At 41.9% G+C, this 23460-nt stretch overlaps 1 protein-coding gene across 5 annotated transcripts in view; it reads right to left on the minus strand.

Annotated features, from left to right (window-relative positions):
• Positions 1–23460, minus strand: part of Ranbp16 (Ran-binding protein 16) — a 130193-nt gene that overhangs the window by 34367 nt on the left and 72366 nt on the right. For 4 of the 5 annotated variants that reach the window (XM_045752441.2, XM_045752442.2, XM_069314452.1 and 1 more), the window contains exons 13-18: positions 20572–20610; positions 19901–20048; positions 14275–14434; positions 10912–11102; positions 7925–8142; positions 3942–4080 (exon numbers count right to left, since the gene is read on the minus strand). In XM_045752441.2, the coding sequence (XP_045608397.1) occupies positions 3942–4080; positions 7925–8142; positions 10912–11102; positions 14275–14434; positions 19901–20048; positions 20572–20610 (895 nt within the window). The remainder of the gene's footprint in view (positions 1–3941; positions 4081–7924; positions 8143–10911; positions 11103–14274; positions 14435–19900; positions 20049–20571; positions 20611–23460) is intronic. The other variant, XM_045752445.2, reaches the window with a different exon arrangement.

Consider the following 23460-nt stretch of genomic DNA (forward strand, 5'->3'; position numbering starts at 1 on the left):
GATCATATTGCCACTTTTCCTTCTATCTTCTAGTTAGACATATTTAATACCTCAAGCCTCTCCTCATAGCTCTGTGTCTTCACCTACTTCTGCCTGCAGGATTGAGCTTTAAGCTCTTCGACCTCACTTTATCAATCACCGGTTGTCTAATGTAATAACTCCTGACATTTTCTCTTATCTTATCTACTAGGCCAACTAATGGCCATCCCCAGGATGCAACCCCACAACAGCTGTATAACTTCCAGGTATCTATTTACTGCTAGGTGAACAGTGGCATCAGATAAAATAAAACTGTTCGGTGTCTTTTTTTTTCTGTTGAGTATCCTCTATGCTTGGCTAGTTACTTTCAGATTCTGTTATTACTCCCCAAAGTGTCGATAACACGGCTCAGTTTGATTATCTGTAGAGTCAGCAACCGCTAAGTGCGAGTTTTGTAGGGGGCTCATCATCTCATCTACAGGGCGCTGTAGGGGGACCAACTGTTACTGGTCAGTGGTCAGTAAGTGTATGTGTGCCTTACTACCTGTAAGCTCTATAACACCTAACACTTATGGCTCGAATTCCTGTGCTTTGTGTACTATTGGTCTCCATTCTCTTTCTGCCTCCTCCTTTTTGAGGCCTATTGGGCAGCGGCCACTTTCCAGGTTTGGTTTCTCTGTTTTCGAGTTAGTGGTGTGGTGGTCATGTGGATGCCCAAGCGATGGCCAAGTTGTTTCCGAGATGGGGTGTTTGTTTACTCTGTCTGGGCTCTGTTTGATCTCCCCAACCCCTACCCATGGGGGTGTGGTTCACTCTTATGTCTGGTCTGCCCCCTTTTTAATCGTGACACCATTGCATTTGGAAGTTTCAAAGTCGAGGTGGGTTTTTTTCACTGGAAGTGTAACTTTGCCAGCTCTGGGGTGGCCCCCATCCTTATGACATCTTATATAATATGATTTTATCATTATAATACAGTGCATGAAAGGTATTTTTCTGGGAGGAGCCCCTCATGGAGGCTCCTCATGCCACCCACCTAGGTTATCACACCAGGCCCTAAGGTTTACAAGTGCCTACCAGAAGTTAGTATCAAGGTGTTTTGTTTGGTGTCAGGAGAGTTTTTCATGAACATGTTGGCAGTCTTCTTCCTCTTAAGCATGACCAAACAAAATGCATTGAAAGACATGAATGTCATCTATGCCTTCACATGCCCACTTTGGAACTGTCAGCCCTAATGATCTCGGTATATATAGGCAAGACACCAACATCTCTTTCAAGGCGCCTGACAATGCACAAACACCAAGGCCCTATTAGGGAATATATAGTCTACACACACAACCAGATCACCACCAGAGATATGACAAACAACACAAATAATTGATAAATCCACATTAGAAGATTGGACGCTAGCAAGGAGACCTGCAGAGGCAAGGAGAGGCTCGCATGCACGCACCTCTTCACGCACTTTTGGCACTCGCTTTCACACGTGCCAGAAAATCTGTGAGGATTGTGACGGGGTATATTTACGTCAGTGCCGGGATATAATATCTATCACTACTCCAGTTTCACAATCACAGAGCATGAAGAATTTCAGTCCAAACCTGTGTTGTTTCAATGGGATATATACTGCTTGAAAGCAAGGCATTCATTGAAAATAACTAGAGATTTATCAATCACTACATTTTGCCCTGGTACAAAGAAATCTCTGAACTTTCCTCTCACTTTACTGAACACATTCCAGTGTGTATTGTTTTGAACAACATTATCACTGTTCTGAAAGCATAGGCACCTTAGAAATAGCAAGAAACTTTCACAAAACATGTACTTCCCGAAAACTGGGCTTGAACAATGCTGTCTTTGTTCCAATAATCCTGTATGACATGCTTTTCTGAGTGTTTCATCACCATACAGAGTGTAACAAAACCACACACTTCAGGTACAGTCCTCCCTTTTGAACATGTCAAACGTGAAGCTAGTAATAAGTCAGTTGCACTAGATATCAGCTGGATTCCTCAACAAGATGTTTCATTAACAGCTCAAAAATTTGCAATAAAGCACTTTCGCTCACATTGTCACCAGTATAATTGAAAATGTCTAAGACCAACAACCGTATCATCAAACTAGGTATATCGGGTATAAAACTCTCACAATCCTCCCGCAAAAGTACTTTCGTGCTGCTTCTGGTGGCAGAAGCACCACGGCCACCACCACAGCTTTGTCTTCTTATATTATCACACTGTTGGCCAGGACATAAAGCACTTCCATGTTGTATAGGACCACCACAAACATGCACAACGAGGTGGAGGCCACACTGTCAACATTGTCCCCATGACTGGACACACACCGGCACTATACAGGGCAAGCTGCAGAGAAACCTTGTCGACAGCAAACTGGCACCCAGTACCACCACCACTAGGGCCGCTAACACTAGGTTCACCTATGCTACTAGTGTCAGAACCAATGTCACTGAACCCATAAAAATGATCTTCCACATTATCATGGCATACAGGTATTGCAGAAGGCACAGGAAGTGGTAATAACAAACACTGTGGGAATGGTGTTGATCTAAGACAGTGCAACAGTTGGTGTGGTGAGATCGACATATTGTACATACTCATTGTATTGTACTCATCATTATCTGTATCCCTTGTATCCAATTGTTGGGTTAGATCCTTGTTGTGTTTTGGGTCCTCTCAACACGTCACATATTTCATTCTCCGAGAGTGATTTTTCAACCATACAACTCATCATTGACAGGGAGCTGGAAGCATATACATCAGCCATGGTGACTCATTTGAAATTGAGCCTACCTGTGCCCATGGGGCATGCTGGGAATTTTTTTCAAGATGGTGGAATATCACTGGAGGCTTCAAGCCTCCATTTGTTACTTAGAGTATTGCATGTAAGTTTTGCATCTTAAGATATACGAAGAAATGCTACATTGCAAACAAATCCACAAGGGCCATGATGAGGGTTCGAACCTACGTCCAGGATGATCCCAGACGTTCCTTAGTCGACTGCGCCATGACATAGTTAAAAGAATTGCAACCTGGGGTTCGAACCTTCATCACAGTCCTTGTGGATTTGTTCATTTGATGCATCACGCTATTGTAATTTGTGTGCTACACGGTACTCAGTGCACCACTCATCTTAAGGCTTAAAGCAAATTGCACAGTGCAAGAGAAAAGTTAAAGCACAACTCAAGCAAGACTAAAATAAAAATATATAACTTTCTTCTATTTATGTAGATTTTATCATAATGAAACAAAAAAATTCCATAATACATGTACTCTAAACTCTGATCTCTCCACTTGCAGTCTTTTTAAGTTGGGATTTAGGCTTTTAGGCCAGGTACTGTTATGTTCTTCGATGCCATCTTTCCCCAAGAACACAATCTGCCAGTAATGTTATATCTGGGTTTCCAATTGCTGCTGGAAACACAAGGGGTGAACATTAAAGGAACACTGCCCCAACTGTCCCACCCAGCCAAGTGTTTGAATCTGTCAGTGTTCCTAGTGAGGTGAGTGGTAGAGGGTGCTCAGCATTTCATCATAGGGCATTTACTTTTTCACTTTTACTTTCCCTGTAACCTATTACACATACAATACTCTAAGGGTAGAAATAGCTTAAGCTACTCTATCCTTTTGGGATGTTTTTAATTACCTCAATAACCTTTCTTGGACTTGAAGACTTTGTCAATCACACAATCCCTCATCTTCCTCATAAATCCTTATTCTCAGTAAACTAACCACTATTTCAAAAACTTACAACTGCTTATGCATAACAGGTAAATTTTCACAAGCACTTGTGAAAATGTAAAATCTTTAGCTGCTTAAGATTTTACCATCTGTTTCTGAAACGATTAAATGACCCATCCACTATCCTTGCTAAAGACATGGTTATGCCTACCCCACTAGATGTATCCCAGCCAGATGAAGTCAAAAACCTGAGCATAAATAACTTACCTATAGCAGAGAGTCCTTCAGATATAGATGAGAGGACATACAGGAAAACATTGGGTTCTAAGGTGGATAAGAAATTCATGTGGTCTTGAGCAAGACATTCCAATAGCACATAATATGTCTGAGACAGCTTTGGGTATACCTGTGGTCAAGAGAAATGTAATATGAATGAAAAAATTGATAAATATAACATTTATTAAGAACTGTAAACTCAAGCTATACATTTTACTTCCATGTAAGAAGAGTTATATATAATTCATAGAAATTAATTTTAAATTGAATACTGTATATCATATTTTGAAGTACAGGTATCTAATTGAAATTATTATAGCCTTTTACTAGAAGAAAATAAATATTATCTCATTTACTTCCTGTAACTAGACTAAAAGAAAATTTAATCTATATTAATCCCAAAAGTGATGCAATCATTATGTTCACAATACCACATGTTCACCCATGTATTAACCCTTCTTAGGCAGCAGACATCATCAATTGTTGATTCAAAGGGTAATGAAGTTAACATTATATGAAGATTTAAATAATTACTGTCTGGATTTTACATTTATGATGCAAATATGGATATAATATGTCTATGCGAATGCAATGTAATTTATCTTGACCCATGAAAACCCACCATTGAATGTAATGAAACGCCATTTTCTGCACGAGCCCCTCTGGCTCCCTGGAGCTATCGCACCGATATACACTATATTAGTCTGTGGCATCAGTCAAAGGAGTTCAGCCTACCAGGGACCACGAGCCAGAACTTGGCCACCTCAGAGAGATACAGGGAGCAATGGCCTATGGAAACCCCCATGAGTTTTGGAGCATTCCATGTCTGCCATCGACTGGGGCTATGCACCCAGAAAGGTAGGCATAACAAAACAAACCCCACTTGGAAAGAAATTTCAACCGAAGACTGAACAGAGAGGCAGAACTCCCCAAAACCTAAAGAAACAAGCAAGGAGCAAACGTCATACACTGCTGCCACGGCACTTGTCCGCGCAGCCCTCTCATACCCGGGAGGGGGAGCGGGGGAGCCCCGGATCCCTCTGTGCCGGCTACTCACACCTCAGTTTGGAGACTGAGCATCAAAAACAAAAACCGTCGACCGGAGGAAGGGAGCCTATGGAAGGGAACCTTAGAACCCAAGAGGGTAGTATTTACATTGTCTAGGAAAGGTAGCCCTAAGTGCATGCAGCCCCAGTACACTGTAGTTACTCCTGGCCACCACACCACAAAGAGCAGGAAACACCACGAAAGCACAAAATCTGCCAAGAAATTGAGGCCAGAGTTGACGATTGCCCCAGAGCGCATCAACCTACAAACTGAGGTGTGAGTAGCCAGTGATTTATAACAAAAATCATGTTATAATTTCATTGCACGAATGTGGTTATCATCATGAATGTTACTAGGAAAAAGCGGCCAATGTCATATGATGATCTAAACGTTTGTCTGGGTTTTTATAGCCACTGCCTAAGCATTAAAAAAAAACAATGAACATAATGGAATGCCTCTTTCTGGTATGTTATTTGAGGCTTCCTGTGGTTAGCAAACTGAATTTCTCAACTCAATTCAAATCACACCAGGCCCTTACAAGTCACTGTCAACCTACTGAGGAACAGAGACTAAAACCTGGCCCCACTTTAAAGGAGTGGGGAGCCTGAAGATATCAGATCACTCAGGCCAAGAAAAGGCCACCAGAAAGATACAGTGAGACTAAACAGACAAAAGCATGGTAAACAAAACAGAAATTTGAAACCCTGAAACAATCTACTCAGTCACTGGGCAGTTCATCGATTAGCATCAACTGCACGATGCCAAGAAGCCATGCACCTAGCTACTGATAATGCCCCCCCCCTCCCTGACAGGTCAAGTTATTAACCAGTGTGCTGTGCTACCCATGATATCATGGGGAATGGTGGTGCACCAACCTATATACCATGAATGTTAGTATATCGTAAGATTCAAAACTTGTGTGCAGTACGTTGGGTACAAGATGGAGGCCTAAGGCCTCCAGTAAACATTGGCCATTTTGTAAAAAAATCACATCATGATCCATGGCCGTGGGTAAGCCCGGTTTTGTGTGAGCAGCCATGGCCGACGCACATGCTTCCAGCTCCCATTCTCCTGTGGGTCACACGATTGAAAAACAACTGTCTGAAGATGAAATTCAGGACATACTGTTTCAAGAGGAATGTGATAGTGATGTTGACAACCCAAAGGCCTATAAAGATCTAGCTGCTCCACCCTTAGTTCTCCTCTGATGTGTTGGGCTGCTGTAATTGTTCTGGCCCCAAAGTTTTTTATTATTATTTCTTTTGCCTTGGTGGCAGTTCCTTCCACTTTCAGTGTGTTTTGTGCACTTGGAGCTGCATGTGTTCAGGGCTCTCTTCCATGTGCACTCCCTAGTGTTTCCCTTGCTCTGCCAGGGTTCTTTTTTCAGAAGTGTTCAGGGACGTTCCTAAGGAGATCTGTCTCAGCTCGTGGTAGTTTTTGCCTCAGGGGTGAATCTGGAGTTTTCACCTCAACGTCGTTTTCCAGGTTTGGAGTGTCTTAGGCTGGTGAGGCATCACTGAATATTTGCAGCTGCACTACAATGTGCAGAGGTGGGTTTTCCTAGCCGAGTGATCTGGGCTGCATTAATTTAGTTGAGAGCACCAGCGTCGCGTCTCAGTGCCTGGGCTTCCCAGCTTAGCTCAAGTTTTCGGGCTTGAAATTGGCATCCTGGAAATCCCCAGGATGTTTTGTGGTCCATTTGAGTAGACCCGTCGACCCCGCCCTCACTATTTGAAAGGTTCAGTGTACATCTTCTGTGTCAATGGACGATGTTCAATCAGGGAGCATCATGCTTGCAAGTGAGGGTGGAGGCAGACCCAGGCCCCCAGGAGTTGTGGGCTGCTACCAGGTGGCAAGATGGTTAGTTAGGGTAAGGGTCATTTATCAGTAGCTAACTGTTTGCCTTGTTTCTTAATTTAAATTCTTTATTAAGAGCAGTAGTTTGTTTAGCTTTGCCTGTGACTTTCTGTGTAGTTTCATTTAGTTTTGCTCCCTTTGCCAAGGTATGTTTGGTAGGCCTGGTAGCATTGTGGGTGTCTGAGATATGCCTGTTGATGATTCTGAGGATCAATGATCCTAAGGCCTGGTCTCTGACCAGGTCTCCTAGTTAGTGGTGTTCAGCCAGACTGTTCGACACAGTGGCTCGTAACCTGACACGAGAGTCAACACCCTGATTGATCAGACATCCTTTGAAGGTGTTTATCAAATTCTCTTTTGAACACTGCAAATGGTCAGACAGTATACCCAATATGTGCAGGGGAAGGGTATTGAAAACTCTAGGGCCTTAGATGTTGCCTTATGCACTTCTGCTATTCAATGGGGTTATTTTGCACATCCTGCCATGCCTTCTGGTTTCATGTGGTGTTATTTGTGTGTGCAGATTTGGAATCTGTCCTTCTAGAGCTTATAGTACCAAGAAGCCACTGAGAGGCCCAGCTCAGCCTGAGATAACAGATATATATATATATATATATATATATATAGATGAACCTAGAGGATCCATAATCAATTGTTCTTTTCAATCAAGATATTGCAAAAATAAACTGACCTCAACTCCCAGGGCATTATATAATAAAATACAACAAAATTAATGGCCATGGTAAATGATCTTATAAAACTAGGACAGATTCAGAGCCTCAAACATGAACAAAACTGTCAATAATTAATTTTGTTTAACTCAAGGTACTCGCCTAACTGTGTTTCTGAGGGTTGAGCTTCAGCTCTTTGGTAAGCAAGATATATTATGTGTATACAAACTGACTGCTGCCAGTTTGCTAGCTAATATACACTCCTCTTAATCTTGACAATGTTTCAGTGCTAAAAGGTTTCATTGATTTAATACAAGTAATTTTTAAACAGCTAAGTTAAGACAACTTCTTTATTTATTTCTATGTTTCCCAAAATTACACACACAAAAAACTACTAACCAAGAGATCAGACTGAGGAATTGACAGCAGCAGTTTAACAAAAGTGTGTAATGCAGAGTCCAAGGCATCATCACCATATAGGCGAAAGACTCCAAAGTTGACATAGTTGCCACATAAGGCTGCCTTGAGCATAGAGAAACAGATACTGATGCCCTTCAGTCTCATAGGGTATATTTGATCCTTTGGAATGTTGTCTCCTTGGGCCAAAATTCTTGAACCTGAAATGAGGAAAAAACTAATGTTTTATCTCCAATTCCACACCATTCATACACTGACATTTTCTCTCTAATATAAAAACTTAAAAAAAAAACAGCGTTGAATGTAATGAAACGCCATTTTCTGGGTGAGACCCGGAGGCTCCCCGCAGCTTATCCAGGCTGATATGCTAATGTCAGACTTTGGCATCAGTCATGTGTATGGAGCTCTGTGGGTCTACCGGGGACCACGAGCCAGAACCTGGCCTCCTCAGAGGCAAGGGGAGCAATGGCCTATAGAAACCACCGTGTGGTTGGAAGCGCACTATGTCTGCCATCGACTGGGTCAGGCACCCAGAAAAGTAAGCGTCCCAAAACAAACCCCTATACTGGTGACAATTGCTACCAAAAGCCTAACAAGTGGATAGAACTCCCCAAAAAGAAACAAGCAAATGAGCATGACGTCACACATCACCGCGCCACTGTCTGCGCAGCTCCCCCCTCCTTGGGAGGAGGAAGGGGAAGCTCCAGACCCCCACCCGGCTATCCACCTTTTAGTTCTGAGGCTGGATGTCAAAACACGTGAAAACCCTGCCAACCGGAGGGAGGGAGGGAGGGAGGGAGGGAGGGAGGGAGGGAGGGAGGGAGGGAGGGAGGGAGGGAGGGAGGGATGCTAGGGAGCCTCCGGGTCTCACCCAGAAAATGGCATTTCATTACATTCAACGCTGGTTTTCTGGGGGAAGCCCCTATGGCTCCCCGGAGCTAACTACCCACAAAGGAAAAGGAAAGGGACTGATCCGGGAGGCGGTCGCTGCACACTTCCCAACACGAAGTCGAGGCAACTGGATGCAACCGCCGACCCAAAGTGACACGGGCCAGACTGGGCCCAGAAACATTCACGAGATATCGAGCAGCCAGGACCCTGTTCGACCGCCAAAATCGCCGCCCCCGAACTGCAGCAAAGGACACGGTGCAAAAAACCACAGCATGAACAGCGAATTTTGAAACATCATGGGCAAAGGGATAGACCACAGGCTGGCTAGCCGTAACAACCCTGTGGACGACCTGAGAGATCCGCACCCACGAACAGGGAAGAAGAGAAACCAGAGCAACCCAAAGCACGTTCCCGGACACAAAGGCCGAGGCACGCAAGTAACGGCAGAGGGCCGCAACCAGACACAAAAATGATGTACCCCACGCAGCCCTTCCCTTCCCACGCCAGCTACCTAGCACTCCAGTTCAGAAGCCAAGTATCAAAACATGCGAAAAGCATCCAACCAGAGGGAGGGAGGGTTGCCAGGGAGCCTCCGGGGGCTCACCCAGAAAATGGCGTTTCATTACATTCAACGCTAGTTTTCTGTAGGAAGCCCCTACGGCACACTGGAGCTACATACCCAAAGGAAAAGAAGGACCTACTAGGTAGGTGGCCACCACACACTCCTTAACGTGAAGTTGAGACAACTGGCTGCAACCTGCAACCCAAAGCAACACAGGAACGTCCAGGAGCAGGAACATTAACCAAAAAACGGGCGGCCAGGACCCTGTTTGACCTTCAAAATCCCTGCGCCCGAATATCAGCCCAGGACATGTTGCCAAACATGGCAGCCAATGTAGCAAACTTCCTAACATCATGGGCACGAGCACAGACCGCAGGCCGGTTAGACTTAATAACCCTGCAGACAACCAGAGAGACCCGAGCCCTGGAACACTGATTTTCTGTGGGAAGACGAAAAAGGGTCGCAACTTTTGGGTCGCAGGTTGCAGCCAGCCCAGGCAAGGCACTGCTAACTGGTTATTCCAGATCTAACAAGCAAACAAACTAAAAGTTGAACCCCTGCAATGTGTACAATCACAGGAACCTAGCGGAGGGCCACCAAAAGTCATACAAGGGGTTCTACAGCCACACCAGGCTGACACCCACCAAGCAAAACAAAGCAAAAGAAACTCCCCACAAAAGCATAATGTCTCCAGGGAACAGAACCGGTCGCTATGCGTATATCAGACAGCTGCACAGTACCTTGCGCCCCCACAAGCGACGAGAACCACACGGAGGTAGCCTCCTGAGCGGCCTATGGAAGATAACCCTAAACTGCAAAGGCAGTACTTACAGGGCACCTAGGGAAGGTGGCCCTAGGTGCATACAGCCCCAGTACTCTTGTTTACTCCTGGCTTGCACAGCACCATACAGTAGAACACCGCTGCTATGCAGCACTGCTCAAAAGGATGGAGCCAGAGTCTATCAACCGCCACCAACACAACAGCCTGTGAACTGGGGTTGGCTAACTGGTGCAGGAGGTCTGGGACCTCCCCCCCCCTTTCCCCCTCCCTGGGAGGGGGTAGTTGCACAGACAGCGGTGCGGCGACAGTGGTGACATCATGCTTGTTTACAATTAAATAGTTCTGTTTGCTAGCTCGGCTTTAGGTTTGCAATTTTTAACCAGCTGTAGTTTGTTTTGGAATTCCTATCTTTCTGGGTGCCTGACCTAGTAGATGGCAGACAGACTGTTTCCAATTACATGGGGGGGTGTCTATAGGCCGTTTGCTCTTCATGCCTCATCTGAGGGGGCCAGGTTCTGGCACTGGTCCCCAGTAAGCTTAGAACTCCATCGATTGACTGTTGCCACTGTCTAATATATACGACACATCAGCCCAATATAGCTCCGTGGAGCCGAAGGGGCTCTCAACAGAAAATGTAATAATAATACAGTAATAATAATAATAAAAAAAGAGAGAGAATATACTTTATAAGCTTTGTAACAAAATATTCCATACATTATATTTTAGATAGCTTACCATATGTACAGATGACTTTGCTGGCCTCTCGGAAAAGCAGGATACCATTGGGTGACGAGACATCAAACTGAAGTCTCTGAGATCTATTCTGTACCAACTCGGCAAAAAGTTTGAGAACGGGCGTGGTGACCTGAGGGTCATGACTCCAAATTTCCACCCCTCTCACTAGGACGCCAGTATATGTTGGGTATCTATAAGCTAGTCAAGGAGCCTTTAATAATTATATTAAAACTTAGAGAAGGGAATAAGACAGCATGGAGGGGAAGGGAAAGATTATAAACCTATAACCTTGAACCTCTAAAGTGCAAACTTTGAACCCTGAACCTATAAGTTCAGACCTTGAACCCTGAACCTATAAGTTCAGACCTTGAACCCTGAACCTATAAGTTCAGACCTTGAACCCTGAACCTATAAGTTCAGACCTTGAACCTATAAGTTCAAACCTTGAACCTACAAGTTCAAACCTTGAACCCTGAACATATAAGTTCATATAGGTTCAGGGTTCAAGGTTTGAACTTATATCTACATATAAGTTCATATAAGTTCTATATGAATTTTGGTAGCACTACAACGCACATTATTCATTTTTCATCATTCACTTAAGTTATTCTTGAACAATTTTAATATCTTGATTTAAAACATTTGATAAAATACATTACTGTATATACAACTCACACCAAAAAGTATATTAACTATAATAAGCGAGTTAGTAATAGTGAACAGAAAGAATAGTTTCAACAGTCCTGAAAAGTTCACACCAACACCTGCCCTTTTTCAAAGTAGTTTGGGCTTAACAGACACAGATATATGTGTCACCTGTGATATATATATCATATATATCAGATGGTGGATATATGAGAATAATTTTATGAGGCACATCTAAAATCCACCAAGAATAATTAACTACTGTTCAAGACTCAATCACCATTGAGTGCTATAAAAATCAATGGTAAATACAAAAGAGCATTATTTTCTCATTGGAAATTTAAAAAAAAAAAAATAGAATGTAATGAAATGTAATGTTAAGTGTTAAGTATGTCTCTTTATGGTAGGCCTTGGAGTCTCAGTAGCTATCTGCTTGATGGGGTTCTGGGAGTTCTACTCCCCAAGCCTGGCGACTAGTGAGAGCTTGGTCCACTAGGCTGTTGCTTGAAGCGGCCACATAGCTCCACATCTTTCTAACTGACAGACAGATGAGGGCGATAATCAGAGACAATGTATCTGACTGGAGGAGTGTTACTAGTGGAGTATCATAGGGTTCAGTTCTTAAACCAGTAATGCTCGACATCTACATAAACGATCTACCAGAAGGAATACAGAATTATATGAACATGTTTGCAGGTGATGCTAAGATACTGGGGATGATAGGAGACTCAGACAATTGTAATGGCATTCAATCAATCTAGATCAAATAAGTGCTGGGAGTGTCAAGTGGCAAATGGAATTCAAAGTGATTAATGCCATGTTATGGAATGTGGAATCAAGAGAAAATACACCAAACACAACTTACAAATTATGTGGAAAGGAATTACAGAACTATAATAAAGAACGAGACATAGGGGTGGTTTTGGATACTAAGAGGTTGCCAGAGGAACACACAGGAATAAATCCACAAGTCCGAGTTTGTTTCAGAGACTGCAGGATTTGTGTGAGGGGCAGTAGCACTCCCGGATGCAATTCTTTTACCATGTTGTGGCACAGTCGATTAAAGTGTGTTTGGAAGCCTCTCGAACTTAGGTTCGAACCCTCATCACGGCCTTTGTGGATTTGTTCATTTGATGCATCACACTATTGTAATTTCTGTGTGTAACACAAAGAACATTGTGAGGGAAGCGTATGCGTCGCTTACCAACTTCAGATTTGCTTTAAATTATATGGATGGTGAAATACTAAAGGAACTGTTCGTGACTTTTGCGAGACCAAAATTAGAATATGCAGCAGTTGTATGGTAGCCAAATCTCAAGAAGCATATAAGAAAACTGGAAAAGGTGCAACGGCATGCTACAAAATGGCTTTCGGAACTGAGAAACTAGAAGACAGAAGAAAGAGAGGTGATATGATCACAACTTACAAAATAATAACAGGAATTGACTTAATTGACAAAGACGAATTCCTGAAACCAGCAACTTCACGAACAAAGGGGGGACAATTTCAAGCTAAAATTTCAAACGTGTATATATAAAGTAATAACAGCAAAAGGAGCATGTTGGGAGAAGCCATTTTGGTGAAGGAGGTGGCGACATCTGCATGACTTGTCATGCTGTGTTTGGGTGACCACTATGCTCTTTGGTCCCTATACCAGCTTAGTTGAACAGTTATGGTGAACAAAACATGTAGATACTTATTACACTATATACACACACATTATATATAACACCACAAACAGTATACTTGAAGGAGGAATGTTAGTGCATCTGGCCTTGAACCAGTGAGGGAGGAAGGGAGCATCAGTTGTGTGTGTATATAGTGTAATAACCTGTGTATTTCTGTATACCTATGTAACCTGTGTATATAGTGTAATAACCTGTGTATTTCTGTATACCTATGTAACCTGTGTATATAGTGTAATAACCTGTGTATTTCTGTATACCTATGTAACCTGTGTATATAGTGTAATAACCTGTGTATTTCTGTATACCTATGTAACCTGTGTATATAGTGTAATAACCTGTGTATTTCTGTATACCTATGTAACCTGTGTATATAGTGTAATAACCTGTGTATTTCTGTATACCTATGTAACCTGTGTATATAGTGTAATAACAGCAAAACTATTTGTTTATTGTTTTATGAACATAATAATTGAATCACTAATATGATCACAATACTTTTGAGTATAGCAATGATTCACACATTTTATTATATAAATACAGTATGTCACACTACACACCATTGAATAATATTACTGCAAAAAAAAATATTAGAAAAAAATCAATCAGACACTGAAATAATTAGGTAATAATATCTTTGTGGCATCACCCGCCTGACAGCTCGGGCGGAGCACACCGCCACCGATTATTGCTCTGTCAACGCCTCTTTTTAGCCATACTTCCTCGCCCTATTGCGGCCAAAATATGCCACCTACGATTTTTTTATTATTTTCCTGTGATCAGGGAACACAAATGAACACTTTCATAGGACAAAATATATATATTTTGTTGTTGTTGCGCCTGTGGGTGCTGAAGGCCAAATAGCCCACGGCAACTTAGGGGTTAATGTTAAAGTTTTAAATTATTACAAGGTGTTCAGATACTGAAAAGAAATTAATGAGCAAAAGCAAACAAATAAAACTAAGTCATAAAGTGCCTCCGTACTGGGGATATATATAATAAACTTCTTCTTGTTGATTCTTTTAAAGGATACATCCAGTCAAACAGCATCATGTAGGATGTCTTTGTGTTAAATGCATATGCTAATCCACGTAAATCCCTTGCAAGACCTATTAATCCTTTTTTGGCCTCTTCTGCCTGGAACATTGGCGTTTCTGCTTGAGCTAGAAGTCGACCTACACTGTCAAATGCACCTGCAGAGAAAACAAATTTCTTGTATTCTGAAGAATAAAAATGACAATTCTTATTAGTAAATACAATAAAAATTGCATTTACTAACTGCCACAGGCAAATGTCAGTTAGTAAATGTTAACTATACAGCAAGAAAAATTATAGAAGGAACAAACACAGTAGCAAAGGTAATTCAAGAAGCAAGTTACTTGATCCAAATTATCACTCGAGCACTTGCATGAGTAAATTATATCAATGTTTACTATAATAAAATTCGTATAATAATCGGCAATAAGAAAATCAGTAGGATTTTCTTGAAAATGTAATTTTGGTTTTAGGATATTTGATATACACTGAGATGTAAACCATTCTCCACACACTCACTGTGTATATATGTATATATTCATGTATATATTATTATGTATATATTATCATGTATATATATTATCATGTATATATATTATCATGTATATATATTATCATGTATATATATTATCATCTATATATTGTATATGTTCAATAGTGTATATATTCACTCATGTAAACTCAGTTAAAATGCCACAGAAAATCATAGGCTGACCAAACAAAAAATATATATTCTAATCAGGTATTTGTTTATCTAAATTTATTTATTCATGTCTTCAAAGCAGCACTTCATATATGTTAAATGTAAATAAACCAGCATAGAACGTAATGAAATGACAATTTCTGGGCGGGTCCCAGTGGCTCCCTGAAGCTACCATACTAATACAGTATAGTACTGAACTACTAAGTGCCATCAGTTGCGGAGTTTTTATTGGCATACCAGGGATCATGAGCCTGAACCCGACTCCCGAGAAGTGCAAGAAGCAGTGGCCTTATGAAAAAAATTTATTTGTAAATTTATTCATGTCTGGCACCACCAAAGAAAGACATCCAGAAAGTCAGCCAAACAAAACAAACAACTGCTTGGATAAACCAGACCGTAGCCTTAAAAGAGCCAAACGAACTCCCACAAAAATGTAAACAATAAAAAACCAACATTGAATGTAATGAAATGCCATTTTCTGGGGGCTATCCAAACTGACATGTGCCATATTAGTTTGGTGTCATCAGTCATGGGAGTTCTAGTGCCTACCAGGGACTAGAACTCCCTGGTAGCCAGCCACCTCAGAGAGGCGCGGGGAGCAATGGCCATATGAGCACTCTACATTTAGTGTATGTCATGTCTGCCATCGACCGGGGATGCCAACAGAAAAGTAGGCGAAACAATACAAACCACAAACTAGTTAAAATTGCAACTTATGTCTGAACAGAGCCAAAGAATTCTCCCCCCCACCCAAAAAGAAAACAACGAAACAAACAAATAGTCATCCAACTAGCGCGCTCGTTAGCGCTCTCCCCTCGTTAGCCTGCTCAAGCGAGCCAGCCACTCCACCCCTCAGTTCGTAGAATGATAAAAACCACTGACCTAAAGGAGGGAGGGAGGGCGTAAGGAAGCCTCCGAGGCTTGCCCAGAAAATGGAATTTCATTACATTCAACGATGGTTTTTTATTGGAAGCCCTGTTGGATCCCTGAAGCTACATACGCACAGATAAACACACGAACTTACCCGGGAGGAGGCAGCACCGCAAGTCTCAATACAATTTACAGACAACAGGCCACAACAAATGTCCCAAAGCAACACAAGGACTGAGAGGGCCCCGGAACATTGACAAGAACCAGGCCAGGACCCTGTTACATTTCCAAAACCCCTGCGCCTGAATATTGACCCAAGACATATTCCCAAACACAGCAGCGAGAGCAGCATATTTCCTCACATCATTGGCATGAGGGTAGAAGCACATGCTGGCTAGACTTGATAACCCTGCGGACAACCTGAGAGATACAGGCCCTGGAACAGGGAACCAGGGAAACCGGATCCACCCAGAGCACATCCACACCAGTTGATTGACAGTTGAAAGGCGGGACCAAAGAGCCAAAGCTCAACCCCCTCAAGCATCAGCTCAACCTCCTCGACCAGGCCTGTACTCACTAGGTTATCTTGAGATGATTTCGGGGCTTTTAGTGTCCCCGCGGCCCGGTCCTCGACCAGGCCTCCACCCCCAGGAAGCAACCCGTGACAGCTGACTAACTCCCAGGTATCTATTTACTGCTAGGTAACAGGGGCATTCAGGGTGAAAGAAACTTTGCCCATTTGTTTCTGCCTCGTGCGGGAATCGAACCCGCGCCACAGAATTACGAGTCCTGCACGCTATCCACCAGGCTACGAGGCCCCTCTAGGTGAGTACAGTCGCTGAACAAGTGGTGTGCAGGTAGCGACAAAGCCGCAACCAAACACAAAACATGATGTAGCTCCGGCCTAACCAACCAAGAATCAACAGCCCAAGGACCCCTCCGGAAACCAGCCATTTTATTCACTAGAAAAGAAAGAGATGGCTGCAAATGAACAAAACTACCCCCAAGACCAAAAGAGCAGAAACCCCTGTGCCTGAGAAGAGTATGAAGCTCCCCCACCTGAGCCTCAAAGGCTAAAACCAACAAGAACAAGGCTTTCAGAAAACAATCCCAGACCACAGGGGCCACAACAAACCAAGGAGAGGAGAGGAGAGGAGAGATATGAAAGTACCCAATCCAAAGACCAAAAAGATCGGGCGGCGCATAAGCAGGTCGGAGGTGAAAAAACCAGCGTTGAATGTAATGAAACGCCATTTTCTAGGCGAGACCTGGAGGCTCCCCGGAGCTACACCAGGCTGATGTGCATATATTAGACTGTGGCAACAGTCAATCAAAGGAATTCTAGGCCTACTGGAGACCAGCACCAGAACCTGACCCCTTCAAGAGAGGCAGGAGGAACAATAGCCTATAGACACCCCCCATGTACTGAAATTGGAAGCAGTCCATGTCTACTATCTACCAGGTCAGGCACCCAGAAAGGTAGGAATTCCAAAATAAACTACAGTTGATCAAAAATTGCAAACCAAACGCCGAACTATCAAGCAGAACTCCCCAATTGAAAACAAGCATACGAGCATGACACCACCACAGCCGCCACGCAGCCGTTTGTGCAACTCCCCCCTACCCGGCAGGGGGAAGGGGGAGGGGGCTCCAGATCTCCACACCATCTACCCCCAACCTCAGTTCAGAGGCTGAATATCAAAAAAGCAAAAAAGTTTTTTTGGGGAGGGAGGGAGGTAGGGATACCGGGGATCCTCCGTGTCTCACCCAGAAAATTGCGTTTCATTGCATTCAACGCTGGTTTTCTGTGGAGAGCCCCTTCGGCTTCCCGGAGCTACCTAACTAAAGATAAAGGAATAAAGGGACTTACCCAGAAGGCGGCTGCCACTCACTCCTCAACTCAAAGTCGAGACAACTGACTGCAACCTACAACCCAAGGCTACACAAGCTTGAGAAGGGCCAGGAACATTAACAAGGTACTGTGCGACCAGAACCCTGTTCAACCTATTGAACAGCCCTGTGCCCGAATGTCAGCCCAGGACATATTACCAAAAACAACAGCCAAAGCCGCAAACTTCCAAACATCGTGGGCACAGGGATACACCGCAAGCTGGCTGGACTGAATAATCCTGCGGATGACCCAGGAGACCCACGCCCTAGAAGAGGGAAGAAGGGAAACCAGGTCTAGCCAAAGCGTATCCCTTGCCATGAAAGCCAAATAACAGCGAAGAGCCGCAACAGGACACTAAACATGATGCAACCCCGGTCGAACCAACCAAGCATCAACAACCCAAGGACCCCTTTGAAAAGCAGCACTCATTCTTCACCAGAAAAAAAGGAGAAGGCTGCAAACTAACAAAACGACCACGAGGACAAAAAGAGCAGAAAATCCTGCACCGGAGGAGAGCATGAAACTCCCAGACCCAATCCCCAGAGGCCAATGTCAACATTTTAGAAAAAAGAGCCTTAGAAAAAGTCCTGAACCGAGGGGGCTACCACAAACCGAGGAAAAGAGAGAAAAGAGAGCACCCGGTCCAATGACCAGGACGACTCAAGCGGGACTTGAGCAGGCCGGAGGTGAAACAACGCCCGCCCGAGAAAGCTTGCGGAATGGAGCAGAAGTGACATCCATACCGAATGCAAGCTGAAGCGGCTCCACCAGCGTTGCACGATACGAGGAGACAGTATTTGGCATAAGATGACAGTCCTGAAGCAACCAAGGGGCCAAAAGGACTACTCTTCCCTGGTAAGTCTCCAAGCGAGCCAGGACCCAGAGCAACAACCGAACCAGTGGGAAGAGGTACAGGTAACCCCACCTCATATAGTCCAGCCGAAAGGCATTGACTCCCAATGACCTCACAGTCGGGAAAGGGCGTCGCATACAATGGAAGATGCCCCGACCACACCAATGCGAAGAGTTCCACCTCCAGGCGCCCGTACATCCGGCAGAACCAACTGAATGAGCTGGCATCGACCATCCATTCTGTGGAAAGGGGAATGAACCAAGACAAGCCGTCCGCTAGGACGTTGGATACCCTCTTGAACGTGAACTGCCAAGAGAGCCAAACCCTGAGAACTCCTGCAGATAAGTCACCCGAAGCGACCAGTCCCAAAGAGCCAAGGATCACATCGAACCCCCGCGGTTCAGACAATGAACCACAGGAGAGCAGTCCGAATGTAGCCAGATCATCGCTCCGCAAGCGACACGAACCCTCTGAAGTGAGGGTTCAGTATTTGTTAATTTCCTTAATTCCACTATGAGAAAGGAACATTTGTTTTAAATTAATCCTTAGTTAAAACTTCCCAATGTCTTTTTCATCACCATGTTTCCATAAAGTAAGGTTTCATTCCCATTTCTTGGGGGTCAGGTGACCTGTCTCTCCCTGGGAGCTAGTTATAGTCTGCCCACCATGCTTCCCTCTTCACTATCTAGCTCTGATGAAGGCAAATTGAGCCAAAAATGCATTCAGCATTTTCTAATTCTTCACATGTGGTTTTTCTGCATACATATATACATACATATATAGAGGAAGTTTAGTATACTAAACCCACCAACATTGGTATGTGCATAAATGGTCACTTTGAATGTCCAGATATAAGACTAGAGCAATAAATGCATTTATACACAGAGCACTTACTCACTGTTCTGACTGGCATAACATCTACACGAAATTGGACACAAGTCTTCAAGCATCAATAAGCAACAGGTACACGAATAGAGAAGTCAACATCCATATCAGAAAGATATTTAGAAAAATGGTTTAACAGAGTTAAAAATGGTTTAATTTCTTGAAGACATTAAAGGTTTGTGTAGTGATAACGCCTTGTGGAAAATACTTTTGCTGTAGCTAACCCCCCTAATGGGAAGCTCTAAAAGGGAGTACGGTGTCGGATTTACAGATAGAAAGCATTAATTTTTCTATTGTTATTGTGACAAAACAGGGAAATGGGAGTAACAAATACCAAATATATTCATTACAAAATGTTAAGTAAGAAAATTTTATATTCCAAAGAGAGTAATAAGAATGGGGATATTAGGGTGAAGACTTACTAGTAATAGGGATCATAAACTGTGTAAATTTCTCCTCATCCTCCCCCAATTCCACCATTAGTAATCTCCCAAGAGATGTATAAAATAGAGTTCGACTTCTCATTTCCTGCACCGAGACTCCTACTCCCAGGAATGGGAAGTGTTCACTCTGAAAATTGTATTAAGATGCATAAAAAATTTGAAATGAATGATTAAAATATTGTTGTAAAGTTATAAAGAAATTTGTCTAAATTTTTAAATAAATAAGGCACACAAAGATACTGAAAGCACAAGAATCTACAGACTAGCCGTACAGTCCTAGAATGAGGAGTGTGTTTTGCCTATAATTTCTCAATAATTTACTTGAAAAACTTATTCAAGAAAAGCTTGATACTATCTGATAGCAGTACAAAATAAAATCTCATCCATTCCACATGAATATTACCTTTCCAGCTAACAAACTGAAAAACACTATTTAATTTAAACAAATGAATATACAGCATTTACTTAGACAAATTCATACCAAGTAATTATGTATTTTGTTTTAATAATAATCATTTGGAGGTTGGTCAAACCATTGCTCCACCACTGCCACACTTCACCCTGTTAGTCAAAATACTCAAGAAATTTGTCTCAAGATAATCAATTCAATAAATATGATTTCTTATGTTGGATGAAGTGCTTGCACTTACATTTTGAGGGCCAGACTGTTTTAGCACCCTGAATTCTCTCTGAAAAGGCAGATAAAATAATTATGCTTGTTTTGGAATATAGTCTTCTGAATGGTGAACATATTGTGCAGCCCAGTTCAGGGAGCAATGATTTAAATATGAATTTAAACAGTTTGATTAATACTTTAGCTGAATTCAATCCAAGGCATAACTATTTAAATGTTTAATAAAATAATATGAAATACATTGATAAAAATGCATAAAAAGCCTTAATAAAAGCAAACTTAATGATTTGCAATCTACAAAGTTACATATGAAATTAATTAAAAATGCTTATATATATAAAAGAAGTTCCGCAGTAGATAATGAGCAAGAGAAAATACTCTAAGAACCTAATACTGTATACACAAAAAATATATATGAACATGATAAAACAAATTAAAACACACACACACCAAATGGCCAGAGACCAAAAGGCAAAAAAATTAAATCCATATCAGAAGAGGCCAAAACCCTCAAAAATACCAACGATTCAAAGAAAAACGAAACAGCTACACGGCAGTGAGAAGAAAGGCAGAAAGAAATTTTGTGAAAGTGATAGCGAACAAATGTAAAACAGAACCAGGCCTATTCTATAAATTCACTAAAAGCAAATTGCAGGTAAAAGATTCAGAGGTCGAAAATGGAAAACAGACTCACAGAAAATGAAAAGGAAATGCGTGAAACATTAAACAAACAGTTCAAAAGTGTGTTTGTGCAAAATTAAATCTTCCGAGAACCAGACACAAGAAGAATTCCAGAAAACAACACAGAGGTGTTTAGAGACAAAGTCAGAAAAATACTCAAGAAGCCAAGTAAGAACAAAGTAGTTGGCCAAGACAACTGCTTTGTCTTGAACCTCAGAGCCCATTTGACCGTGGGCTCTTGAGGCTCATCTACAAAAGTGGCAGCAGGGCAGGGCCCTCAATTATAGACCTGTATCATTGACAAATGTAGTAGTTTAAATGTTGGAAAAAATTATTAAAACTAAATGGGTAGAACACCTGGAGAAAAATTATATAACACACAGACAGACAATAATGTTTTTGATCTGGAAGATCCCGTGTTATGAATTTACTTAGTTTCTACAATAGAACCACAGAAATAACCTCTTACAGAAAGAGATGGTTGGATAGACTGCACCTATCTGAACCTAAAAAAGGCTTTCGACAGAATTTCAATTAAGATGTTCTGGAAACTGGAACATACTGGAGGAGTGACAGGTAGGCTTCTAAATTCCTGGATGAAAAATTTTCTGACAGATAAATGAGGAAAGTAATCAGAGGTACAGTAATATATTGGACTGGAATAATATGTTAATATATTGGACTGGAATAATATGTTACAAGTGGAGTACCACAGGGTTCAGTTCTTACACCATTAACTTCTAGGGAAGAGAACAAACTTAGATTATTGGCCCTTAAAGAACCTCTGGACAAAATAAGTGTACTGTATATAGCAATACTTGACAAAGGGAATTTAAAGTGAATAAATGCCACATTATGAAATGTGGAAAAGAAGAAAACAGACCACACACTACCCACAAAGTATGCTTTAAAAAATCCTGATAAAGAAAGATCTAGGGGTGGGTTTAGATAGAAAACTATCACCCGAGGACCACATAAAGAACATTGTGCATGGAGTTTCCAATTTCTACACTTCCTAATTTCAGAATTGCTTTTAAATGCATGAATGGTGAAATACTAAAGAAATTGTTCACGACCTTTGCGAGACTAAATCTGGAATATGCAGCCGTTGTATGGTGCCCATATCTTAAGAAGAACATCAACAAACTAGAAAAGATGAAAAGACATGCAACTAAACTGGCTCCTGGAAATTAAAGACAAGAGCTACGATGAGAGGAAAGAGGCATTAAATACGCCAAAACTAAAAGATAGAAAAGAAAGAGGTAATATAATCACTTTGTACAAAATAGTAACGAGAATTAACAAAACTGACAAAGAAGTATTCCCGAGACCAGGAACTTCAAGAACAAGAAGTCACAGATTTAAACTAACTAAACAAAGCTGCTGAAGAATGATAAGAAATTCAATTTTGCAAACAGAGTAGGTAGACAGGTTGGAACAAGTTAACTGAGGAGGTCATGCTTGCCAAAACCACCAGCAGTTTCAAAGTACAGTATCATATGACAAACAGTACCGGAAATCTGACGCCACGAGTATAGTGCCCATCTTTTAATAACAACCCGGTAATTACACTTAAGTAACTACACACTACAGTACTGGAGATAGCCCAGCAGTTACATAAAGGAGTTCCAGGAAAACCCAATTGCCTAAATATTGTAGAACAAGTTAATAACCATGAGTGGTGTCCCAGGAAACATTAAGGAACAGTATAGTGAAGTTGAAAAATATGTGACAACAAATACACAAAAGTGAGTGAACAAAATTTGATAAGTTGATATTCAAAACAACAGCAGATGAGGATAACAAAGATGGTCTGAGTATTGAAAGAGGTCAACACAGCAGAGATTGATTTTGATGGCTTTGATGAAGAAAATATTAGCTTAAGTGGTTTGCACAACAGTTTGCCAAAAAATAAAGACCATTGTAAAATATCATGTGGAAATAATTAGGAATTTGAGGAGCCGTATTGAAAATTGTAGTAGGAAGTAACAGCTCTGGAAAGTAAATAAAAAAAAATGGAATTTTGCAGGGATAAGGAACTCTAGAATGCTAAAAGTCCTGGAGAAGGAAAATAAAATAGTAAAAATAGCTTTTAAAGTAAATTAAATCTAGATATTAGCGATTACAAGTTAGGCAAGGAAATTCAACAGGAAAAAAACAGAGTTGAATGTAATGAAACGCTATTTTCTGAGTGAGACATGGAGGCTCCCCGGAGCTTTACCAG

This window comes from Procambarus clarkii, chromosome 79 (genome assembly GCF_040958095.1).
Source record: "Procambarus clarkii isolate CNS0578487 chromosome 79, FALCON_Pclarkii_2.0, whole genome shotgun sequence".
NCBI lineage: Eukaryota > Metazoa > Arthropoda > Malacostraca > Decapoda > Cambaridae > Procambarus > Procambarus clarkii.